General features: G+C 36.3%; 2 protein-coding genes across 3 annotated transcripts; one reads left to right on the top strand and one right to left on the bottom strand.

Annotated features, from left to right (window-relative positions):
* The first annotated feature begins 817 nt into the window (after positions 1-817).
* Positions 818-4,662, top strand: LOC100241999 (pentatricopeptide repeat-containing protein At2g45350, chloroplastic). Of its 2 annotated transcripts, none has more exons than XM_019225659.2 (2): positions 818-3,006; positions 4,328-4,662. In XM_019225659.2, exon 1 carries the CDS (start codon positions 922-924, stop codon positions 2,827-2,829), a length of 1,908 nt encoding a protein of 635 aa, XP_019081204.1. In that variant the 5' UTR covers positions 818-921; the 3' UTR covers positions 2,830-3,006; positions 4,328-4,662. The 2 variants fall into 2 exon arrangements, with proteins under 2 accessions (XP_019081204.1, XP_019081202.1); XM_019225657.2 differs by having other exon boundaries at positions 4,275-4,662.
* Positions 4,663-7,520: 2,858 nt separating this feature from the next.
* On the bottom strand, positions 7,521-11,196 carry LOC100247285 (LRR receptor-like serine/threonine-protein kinase SIK1). Its single transcript, XM_002279962.4, has 4 exons — positions 10,552-11,196; positions 9,683-9,943; positions 8,702-9,562; positions 7,521-8,350 (listed from the first exon to the last, which is right to left on the bottom strand). The coding sequence occupies exons 1-4, from the start codon at positions 10,979-10,981 to the stop codon at positions 7,869-7,871; spliced, it is 2,034 nt and encodes a 677-aa protein (XP_002279998.1). The 5' UTR covers positions 10,982-11,196; the 3' UTR covers positions 7,521-7,868.
* Between the last annotated feature and the right edge of the window lie 375 nt (positions 11,197-11,571).

Here is an 11,571-nt window from a genome sequence, read left to right as displayed (position 1 = left end):
TAATAAATTTTAAGTTAATAATTAAATTATAATATATCTTAAAGTTAACTTAAGTTGTTAAATAATAAATATTAAGTTTTATCAAATACTCCCTTAAATAACCAACTATAATATATGGAATGAGTAATTAGATTTCTTTTCTACTTGAGCTCATTTGATTGCTTTGTACCTTAATATAATTTTCTTATACCTTGATCTTATTATTTGTATTATTATTAAACGACCTAAATTTCATTGTATACTTTTAATAGTTAAGACTACGACCTTAATACATATCGATTCGATATTCTAGTATATTCTTCAAAATAAAGATAAATTTACATATATTTTATTTAATTGTATGTATAAGCAGAACATGGGCGGATTGGAGCAATGGCCAAACAAATCCGATTTGAAAAAAGATTTTAATTAAAATATAATATAAAATATTTATTTTATTGTGCCTACGCTTTTCCATGGTTGAGGAAAACGTTGAAGTATGAAAGGAAGTGGTATTTTTTGAAAGAGAGGAAATTTCATCTACAGCTGAGATGATTCGTCTTTATTATGTTTTCTATTTGGATTTTCTTGACAACCAAACAAGTAGTTTGACTTGTGCTCCGTGGAATTATAAGATGCAAAGTATAAAACAACCCTGTATCATCAATCAGAGAACCTGTGCGACGTCGTTTTACCAGATGGCGAATGGACCATTGGATCAGGCGGTGCAACGACGTCGTTTTAAGAAGAGAAAAACAGAAATCCGTGACAAGAAACGACGGCGTTTAAGTGGCCAACTTGGTCGTGCATTAAGTCTACTTCCTGATTATAAGCATAAACTAGTCCTAGTAGCCGTTAAAAAAACCGTTGAAAAACTGAACACAGCACACAAAGTTCTCACCTTCAGGAGCTGATTGAAGAAACCTCACAAGCTTAAAGTTGATGTTAATCTCAGCAACTTCAAACCAGCCATGGAACTCAACACACCCGACTCTCATTCTTCTCCCAAAATCCAAAACACTTCACGATGTGAATCAAATTCATTCTCGTTTGATCACGACTGGGTTCATCAACAACCCTTCTTTAACCACCAGGATCATTCTAAATTTCTCATCTTCTTCCCACAAGCCCCTTGTTGAATTTGCTCGCTACCTCTTCATGTCGCGGCATTTCGGCCGAAAACATCGAAAGCAAGACAACCCTTTTCTTTGGAACGCGATAATCAAATCTTTCTCACATGGGGAAGACCCAAGAGAGGCTTTTGTTATATTTAATCTAATGCTTGAAAATGGGGTTTGTGTAGATAAGTTCTCGTTTTCACTTGTGCTTAAGGCGTGTTCGCGCTTGGGCTTGATTAAGGAAGGAATGCAGATTCATGGGTTGTTGGGGAGGATGGAAATTGGGTCGGATGTGTTTCTGCAGAATTGTTTGATGTGTTTGTATTTGCGATGTGGATGTCTTGGAATTGCCCGCCAGCTGTTTGATAGAATGATGAAGAGAGACTCGGTATCTTTTAATTCGATGATTGATGGGTATGTGAAGCATGGGATGGTGAAATCAGCACGGGAGTTATTTGATGTTATGCCAATGGAACAGAAAAATTTGATTTCTTGGAATTCAATGATCAGTGGGTATGCACGATCGGAAGAAGGGCTCAGGGTTGCTTGGGAGTTGTTTGAGGAAATGCCTAAGAGAGATTTGATTTCTTGGAACTCTATGATTGATGGGTGTGTCAAGTGTGGGAAAATGGAAAATGCTCACCACTTGTTTAATCAGATGCCCAAAAGAGATGTGGTCAGTTGGGCCAATATGGTTGATGGGTATGCAAAATTAGGTGAAATAGATATTGCCAGGGGTTTGTTTGATGAAATGCCAGAGAGGGATGTGATTTCTTGCAATGCAATGATGGCTGGATATGTTCAAAATGGGCATCTTATGGAAGCATTAAATTTTTTTCATGATATGCTAAGCAGGAAAGAGTTGTTTCCTGATAATGCCACTTTGTTGATCACTCTTTCTGCAATTGCCCAATTGGGACACTTTGATGAAGGGGTAGCACTACATTGCTATATAGAAGACAACGGATTTTCTTTGAGTGAAAAACTTGGCGTTGCCCTCATAGACATGTATGCCAAGTGTGGCAGCATTGACAATGCTCTGTCAGTATTTGAGGATATAGATGATAAAAGTATTGATCATTGGAATGCTATAATTGGTGGTTTGGCCATTCATGGCTTGGGCGAAGTGGCTTTTGAATTGTTCATGGAGATGGAGAAACTTTTTGTAAAACCAGATGATATCACATTCATTGGAGTGTTAAATGCTTGTAACCATGCTGGCTTGGTGAAGGAAGGTCTGATGTGTTTTGAGCTTATGAGAAGAGTTCACAAAGTGGAGCCAAAACTCCAACATTATGGATGCATGGTTGACATCCTAGGCCGAGCAGGCCATGTGGAAGAAGCCAAGAAATTTGTAGAAAAAATGCCCATTGAGCCAAATGATGTGGTTTGGAGGACTTTGCTTAGTGCTTGTAGGAATCATGAAAACTTCACAATTGGAGAACCAGTAGCTAAGCATTTAATTAGTGTGGATTCTTATAATCCAAGTTCTTATGTGCTCCTGTCTAACATATATGCTGGTTTTGGCATGTGGAATGATGTTTACCGGATTAGGATGATGATGAAACAAAGGGATCTAAAGAAAATTCCAGGTTGCAGTCAGATTGAACTCGAGGGGAATGTTCACGAGTTCTTTGTCAGAGATAAATCCCATCCTCAGGTTAGAGAGATCTATTCCATGTTGGACAGTTTGTCTGCTCTCAATTCAGAGGTTGCCTATTGTAAACATTAGTGCTGAGCTGGGCACTGATGATCAGAAGCTGACAAGTCATCGACGGATTAAAATGTCTTATTGTGGCCAGTGGTAGATGGACAATCCAATTACCAACTCAGCAAGCTGCCATCTTCATAATGTATCTATACTTTGATTGCATCGAGATACAAATCAGTGTCTGATTCAAAGAAAAATGTAAGTATCTTATTATTATAATATATTTTTTTGTGCTAAAATTTTCTCTGGTGATATTAAGCACTCTCACCAAAAATATTAATAATAATATTAAATAAATAAATAAATAAAAATTCTTTAGCTATCTTCTCTCTGGTGATATTAAGTGCTCTCAGCTGAATTATAGGCTATATATGATATATATGACTTTGCCCATCTCCCTGCATGTCATATTGATTTTAATCAGGAACCTGCAAGTTTGGTATTTTTCCATGTACCTCTCTAGGTCTTAATGAACAAAGAACAGTAATTCAATTTCTTTATATCTAGTAATATTTTCTTTTAAGCAAACACTTTAACATGACCACTTATATGCATGTCCCAGAGATCACCATTCTGGATTATGCATAATATTACCATTAACCATAATTTTGATGAATAGGCCCCATGCTTTTCGTTTTTCCTTTTTCTTTTTCCCTCAGTGGGGATTTTTAGTTGGAGAGTGAGAGTGAATGTAGTTCTCATATATGGCTCAGAATTTTTAGAAGGTTTTCAAGTGAACCTTAATGATTCATAGATCCATCTTGACCCACAAAATAATGGCTCTCTCTTAAAGTACTTCAAGTCTTTGAAAGATCAATTTGATTGTATGATTCTATCATTTGATTCAGGAAATTAGACCATTTCTTTTGAGTGTGATGATACTGTTATGCAATGTTTTGGAAAACAAAAAGAATGTTATTATTAGGCATTGCACTCTTGAAATGGCAATGGAAATGTCACTAAGAAACCTCTTAAATCTCCAACAGGCACATTGTGCATGCATAACCATTCTGAAGCTGCAGCAGATGATTGCCTCTTTGTCATTCACTTCAATAGAAAATCTCAATTTTGTAATGTATGCAAATAAAAGTTTCCAAATAGATAAGTTGGCTAACTCTCTGCCGGAAGCATAGAACCCCACCACAATTGCTCTCCTAAAGAAATGGCTGTATCTAATGCATTTATTCCTGTTCTGTAATTAAGTTCAAGTAGCACTTGCATGCAGCCATGTAAACACATTATGACTCATCTGATTCCTTTCAGATCATATTAATTATATATATGAATAAAAAAGGTCTATCATTCTTGAATGGCCATTGAGGAGACATTGTACATGGGTAGTTCATATCTCATGTGTCAAGAAGTGGTAATTTCTCTGTGTACTTTCTTTGAAAGGTATTTGTTTCTAAATAAATGATCAAACTGCTCATTCTTATCTATACTTCAGTAAGTTGGTGTCTTTACAGTCTTACATGGATGATGAAGAAGTTGAAGATATCATGGAATTTTTTCCTCTCAGATGGTGGAAATTGCAACTTCAGCAACCCAAGTTACAGTTTGTATAGGGATTGAGACTGACAACCAAGGTATCTAATCTCTATTGTTGGTATGAAGTCGTCTCAAAAATTATTTTGTTATCAACAACAAAAAATGCATATCTACATTCCACAGTCCTAAAGGCTTAGTCTTTCTTTCACTTCAATGATGAACATGCTGGTAAGATTTTCCTATTGATTAAAGTCATTATCTAATTGTATTGAAATGGTCGTACTTTCTCCTTTTTGGGTCTCAAAGCCGCAGCATTTTGTGCAACTTCAATTGGTGTAAATGTACAAAGTGTAGCTTTTTCTTACATACTTTGTTTTAGTTATTGCACAAAGATTTTCAAGCTATTATTTTTTTTTTCAAAAAAATGCTGAAAGTAATTTTCAGTATATGAATAAAGGGTATTAATACCATCTATGGAGATTGATTACAAGTTGGAAAGTTCTAAGTTTTGGTGTAGTTACTTGTTTAAATTGTATGCCTACAACAGTTTCGTAATCAGCTTAGGTACTTGATTAAGTTCCAAGTTCTGTAGTCACTGTGACTTGCTTTCCAAAAGAAATTGGGAGATAGGTGTAGCAATTAATTATGTAATGGAGCTCAATTATATCCTCCTAAAGCCTAGATTTCAAATAAATATATGAAACCAAAAGAAGTATCAAGGGCTCATTGAAAATGAATAACTATTCTCAAACAGAACTGTTTTATTTAGATGAAAGTTCTTGTTTCACTCTGGGAAGTATTTGTTTAGTTCTATAGCTCCTTATGTTTCTTCTGAATTCAAGCAGAATTGTCTTTTCATGTTCACTATGTAATGGGGCTCAAGGATGTCCTTCAAAAGTCATGGCTTCAAATGAATATACCAAACCAAGAGAAGTATTATGGGATCCTGGAATGAACAAACAATTTCTGACAGATTTGTTCTCCCATTTAGATGGATGTTTTTGTTTAGTTCCATACTTCCTCATCTTTCTTCAAATTGCACTTGTAAATTATGTGTAATGTTTTATAAAAATAAACTTAGAGCTCCAAAGCACAATTACACAATTGGCATTCCATTCAATCAGTGTGTTAAAATGACTCAAATAAGTTCCTGATTGAAAGGACTAGTGAAGGATCTTATCTACCATAAGATCACATTTGGAACATCAGAATAGAGAGTGGGAATGGGAAATCAATTCTATTCTCATTCATTGATGTATTTGGATTATTTTTTAGAACAGGAATGGGAATAAAAAATTCTTTAGTATGGAAACCAAATTCTACTCTCACTAGGATTTTGATTCAGCCTTCTACATGGTATTGTGATTCACCTCCATCTTCATCCTTTTCCATTCCATTCCATTCCCACATACCGAACTTGCCCAAAGTGCAGTGACAACCTCTATTCATATGCGGAACAACTACTAGACTCCTAAAAGGTTTACCTTGCTAATCTCTGAGGAACAGAAAGAGAGCTTGTAAGAGCAATTTGCCAGCTGCAAATAAATTCAATAATTGAAGCTGAATTGTTCTTGCTCCAACATTCAAAAAGCAGAAAAATAAAATCTTGCTTGATAATTACAGTATTATTATTTTAGTGAAAAAGAGAATCTAGACATGCTCATCATTGTGCTGGAGACTATTATTGTAATATGAGGTGGTGGATCGTTGTCCATGTCCAGTAGCATTTTGTTGAAAAAAATAGAAGTTGATGAAAGACAATAGTTTATACGTGGAGTTAAAAAAGTAGGTTGCTCGATTAGTAATAGCCATTATATACATCTCCTTTTTTTTATAAAAACTAGTTCTACAAAGGAGAGAAAGGAGACTATCAAACACTGAACAGAATAAACTTTATTGTAATTGGTGAGGTCTGAGGCCTATCTTCTATCTTCTATATCTAAAAGGTTACAAATATGCTTTTACAGTATAATAACAACCTGAGACTTTGCCTTTGCAGTTGCCATTGTGCAAAGATTAGATTGCTGTTGTAAGAAGGGTTGATTGATAAGCTGCAAATAAGTACATTGAACTTTTAGTAAGTTTCCAGTTTTCATCATGTAACTGTCGATACACTTTGTAATTCACTGTTATGGCATCAAATTCTTAGGGTCTTTTTTTTTTCTTGTCTGTAATGATATATTATGCTGATGCCTTAGACAAAACAAAATAGATATTTACCCCACAACCACAAGCTTTTTCATCCTCTAATTCAGTCTTCCTTCTCCCGGTGAAGAACAGGCAAGAAACAGAAAGGACGAAGAGGACAGAAGTGTTCACGGGCACTGGAATCAAACACTAAAAAGCTGGACTTTATGTTTATGAGAGCCCACTTACTTTCATACACGGAGTATATAATAGACTATGTGAGTCCATTACTCTGTTCTGCTTGCGTTACTATAAAATAATGAAAAGTTGTGATTCCATACAGAAGAAGTCAAGTGCATGCATAGCACCAAATTGCTTTAATTTGTGTTGCTTTGTTTCTAGGTAATATTTTGTCCATTCACCAGTTGGCCACTCATGACTTTTGGACGTTTTCCACATAGTCACATGTTGGGGTTGGGAACACTTTGGATTTTACTGTGCTCTGATTTCCTTATCTTTGTTGTACAATTACTAGAATTTTCTAATGGGTCAGTCAGTGGAGGTTAAGCATGGAAGATAAGAGAGTGAATTTGCTGTTTTGTCTATAACAGAGTCCAGGTAGGGAGGTAGGTTGAATGATTGTATATGGAATATTATGTTGAAAAATCTTTGGCAGAGCAGAAGTACCAAACCCATTTGAAGATTAATCCCACAACTAAATATTGATATTTGTACATATCTCTCATTTTCACTGGCTGAAAATAAGAGATAGTATCGCTTCAACAAAAAATTTGCTGTGGGTCAGTCATGTCAGGAACCCTGGTAACTTGCTCTCTTCCCCACACCATAAAAAAAAATGAAAATATTATTCTGTCTTTTGATGTGTTTGGGTGGAAATGACTGAATGGTCTTGTCATCCATTTTGGCTGTGTTTGAAGCCATGAAAGAACATTATAGGAGTTCAGATCAAGACACGCAGAAAACTTGGGATTTCAGTAATCCATTTTGGCTACATTATGCACCAAAACTTACAGATTTAAGTTAGTTGAAATGGCAAGAAAGCTTGGAATTTCAGTAATCATCATTCAAACCCCAAATGATTCCCAACTTAGGTAAATAAATGATCTCCAAATGTCGGGTCTATCGACCATACAGAAATACAAATAATAGCAACTAAATTAGCTTGCTGATGGAGGAATCCCACCTTGGTACATGGCTAAATTTCTATTAATACAAATTAATACAAGTAATCCAAGGGAAAAATCCCCCCATGCCCACAAATTACAATAAAGAACACATCAACATTCACAACTTCAGCCCTCTAGGAAGGACACAAGCACATATGAACATGAGTCAGCAAAAGCTTTGCATCGGTTAAGTTGTTAGTAATGTGGACCCATCTTACCTCATGTCATGAGAAAATTGAGGCAAGAAATGTGTAGGAATCAAGAAGGGCTAACTAAATCATTCAGTTCTTGCATCACATTTTCAATAGCTGGCCTGTGGCTAGGAGAGTCATGAGTGCAAAGTAAGGCAATTTTCCCCAGCTTAGCTGCCTCAGACTCGGAGAATTTACCAGCAAGATTGGCGTCAATAAAATCTTCAAATCTGCCTGATTCAGCACCATTGCGGGTCAAGTGGGCGATTTTTCGTTTCCCAGAAAGGATTTGAAATACAATCATTCCAAATGCATACACATCACTCTTTTCAGTGAACCGGCCTGTGGTTGTGTACTCAGGAGCAAGGTATCCCATGGCTGCAGTGGCTTTCAGAGTAGAGAATACAATGTCATCTGCAAGGAGTTTGTGCAGGCCGGAATCAGAGAGCAAGGGATTGTAATGTTGGTCAATGAGCACTTTCTCAGCTGATATATTTTGGTGAACTAGAGCACATTTGTTTCCTTTCTTCCCATGTAAATACCCGATACCTGGTTAGGAAGAAACATCAAATTTTAGTATTAACAAATTTAGAGAAGGCAAGCAATGAAGTTATTCTAACAAAAACAACAGAATTCCATGCTCTGTTGCAAGGCTAGAGGTAAGTTTGTAAGCAAGTTTGTGTTGAAATAATTGATCGAGTAGGTTTTTTATGGAGAAAGTAAAAAATTCATGGAATGAGCTTCCATGAAATCCTTCTTTCACAACATCATAAACTTGATTCTTTGAGCCTGAATGATTCTTAGATTCAGATAAACATTAAATTTAAATGATTAAAAACACATTATGGATTTGCAAATTAAGGAATTCAACAAGATAAAAAGGGACTATGACCCACTGACCTTTGGCAATGCCATTGATGATAGAAATTCTGGTGGACCATTCAAGAACCTTCCCACTGTTATCGGTCACATCAAGATACTGCAACAGGTTTCCATTGGGAACAAAATCATAGATGAGAAAACACTCTCCCCTGCCCTTGGAGCAGCAAAAACCTCTCAACCTAACAAGATTTTCATGCTTCAATGAGGCCAATGTCTTTAGTCCCTTCAAGAACTCAGCTTCATCAGACTTGCAGCTTATCTTGGCAATGCATTTAATTGCAACAACTGACCCATCTCTCAGAATTCCCTTGTAGATTGCAGAGAAATTACTCTTCCCCAACAAATTCAAGTCCGAGAAGTACTGTGTTGCAGACTCCACATCTTCTAAGTTGAACATAACACTCCCAGGAACTTCCTGAGAGAACCCGTTTCCACTTTGACCTAAGGGGTCCCACCCATGGGAATATTCCAGACTGATAAGGGGAGAGGCGCTCTTCCTGTAAACCTCCTTAACCTGGTCAGTACTAAGCCGACTATCAGAAGCATCAAAAGCACTTCCAATCTTTTGTTTTCTGCGACGGTACCATGAGAATGCGAAAAGCCCAGAAACTGTCAAGGCAACTATCACTCCTATTACTCCACAAACGATAGCAATTTGTGAGGTTTTTGATGGAGTTGAACAGTGAGTTTTACTGCAATCAGGCTGCAAATTTGCAGACTCTGGGAGGCCATTTTTATCAGTACCATTAGGCCCAAATGGTTCAGGTCTGTTTGGATTTAATTGATCAGATGCACTACAAACATCCAATGCTAAAAATCCATCTCCACATAAGCTTGGATTGTTTCTGTATTGGAATCCATCATTCAGTCTCTTCAGAGCTTCAATTTAACACACAAGAAAACCAGAATCAAATTGGGGTTTTTCCCTTTTAACCTAAATTCAACACATCAACAATAATAACACAAATAAGCAAATGAAAATCAGATAAACTATCTTACCTTGAGGAACATTTCCTGAAAGGGTGTTGTTTCTGATATCAAGAATCTCTAGCATAGGGGCATTTGCTAATTTTACAGGAATAGGACCAAAAAGGTTATTAAAGCTCAGATCCAACCTAGTTAACATCTCCAGATCACCCAAACTCGCAGGAATAGCACCAGTCAATTCATTAGATTGCAGAGCTAGGACACTAAGCTTCTTCAGAGACCCCAACTGTGTAGGTATGCCCCCAGTTAACTTGTTGTAACAGAGCTGTAAAACTGCATACAAAAAGAAAAAAAAAAAACATATCAAGGCTCTACTATTCAGTTTTAACACAGTTCTCCTAGTAATTTAATTTAATCAGATGGTAAGGTGGAAGATACTGAAAAAATAATTGTAAAGAAAATCAAATCTTCTTTGCATCTAACCCAGGATGTCATTACTGCTACACAAACAAAGAAAGTTCAAAACATAATATGTAAGCAAATAGGGAACTGAACATGAGGCAAATAAAAACCAAGCAAGCGACATAACCATTTAGCATGGTGGGTAACATGGAGCCCAAATGAAGAAAACCCAGATGAAAACGTGTGGGAAAAAAAAAATTCAGTAACAAGCAAGTTTAGAGCTTCACTGGACACCCTTTGTTCATATAAAAGAACCCCGGATGAAATAATCTTGTGATATCAGTAATAAACAAGGCTAGAGCTTTATTGTCCACCCATATGCCCAGATGAAATAAGCTGGAAACATTTCTCTAACTTACAATATTATACCTTATTTATCTAGAAACTATATAACCCAAAGCCAAGATTGAATATTTCCACCAAAAACCATAGATCCAAGAATTAAGGCAGTGAATTTTCCACTAAAATCCACAACCCACCTTGAAGATTAGACATATTCCCAATCCCAGGGTGTATCACCCCAGAGAGATTATTCACATTCAGGTACAAATCAGAAAGCTCAGCCAAGGCTGAGATTTCCTTCGGTATCTCCCCATACAGAGAGTTGAAATGCAAGAAAAGCCCAGACAAGCTCTTGAGCTCAGCAATCTCCTTTGGTATCTGACCCATCAGCCCCTTCCCCTGCAGAGAAATATTAACAACGTGGCCATACTCATTGCAAGCCACACCTTCAAAAGAGTCACTGCAAGGGTCATTGTCACTGGTCCAAGAAGAAAGGAATCTGTTCTCAGGATCCAGTGAAGCTTTCATGGCCATGAGGACTCTAAGCTCAGGATTTGAAGAAAGAGCTTGTGGATAGTTGAGATGCAAGGCGAGGATGAAAGAAAGGAGGTAAAGAGAGAGACCCATGTTTGGTCTGAGGGAAAAAACAGGAGGAAAGTTGGTATTTTTCTCTGTTTGTGTGAGAAAAACGAGTGTTAGGTGGTTTAAAATGGATTTAGGAGGAGAGGACAAGCTGAGACGAGAGTAGAGTGGGTTTCGAGAGTGACTCTGAGGATTCGAATCCCAGCGCTAAAGTGTGCTTGGAACTTGGAAGTGGAGGTAGCCGGTCGCACACGCTTCCCCAACACCAAACCTCAGAATAGTCAACCTCTGCCTCTCTCTTTGCTTAGTAAGGAATATATCATCTGTTTGTTTCTCCATTTCCTTTTTTTAATTATATTTTTTGTGATTTATTGTTTTGTATTTTGTTTGTTTGTTTCAAAGTCTGACTCTATGGGCGGAAAGAAATGAACTATGAAGAAAAAAAAAATCCGTTAAATATATAAATATCTTTCATTATTTCAATTATTTATACGTAAATTTAAAATATATATATATATATTATTTTATATATATATATATATATATATCAATGTAATATTATTTGTATACATGAAAAAAAATATTATTTCTTCATCAATATAATTTTTTGTTATATTTAATACATAAAGTAATAT

The sequence above is a fragment of the Vitis vinifera genome, chromosome 15 (assembly GCF_030704535.1).
Source record: "Vitis vinifera cultivar Pinot Noir 40024 chromosome 15, ASM3070453v1".
Classification (NCBI taxonomy): Eukaryota; Viridiplantae; Streptophyta; class Magnoliopsida; order Vitales; family Vitaceae; genus Vitis; species Vitis vinifera.
This window is presented reverse-complemented; position numbering and strand designations above follow the sequence as displayed.

What these genes read in the sequence shown, in the direction of transcription:
- LOC100241999 (XM_019225659.2), top strand. Translation starts at nt 922, where the DNA reads ATGTTAATCTCAGCAACTTCAAACCAGCCATGGAACTCAACACACCCG.
- LOC100247285 (XM_002279962.4), bottom strand. Translation starts at nt 10,981, where the DNA reads ATGGGTCTCTCTCTTTACCTCCTTTCTTTCATCCTCGCCTTGCATCTC. An exon ending in TTCAGGAAATGTTCCTCAAG is followed by an intron (nt 9,563 to 9,682) that starts GTAAGATAGTTT and finishes GTTAAATTGAAG; the next exon opens with CTCTGAAGAGACTGAATGAT. An exon ending in CATCAATGGCATTGCCAAAG is followed by an intron (nt 8,351 to 8,701) that starts GTCAGTGGGTCA and finishes CTTCCTAACCAG; the next exon opens with GTATCGGGTATTTACATGGG.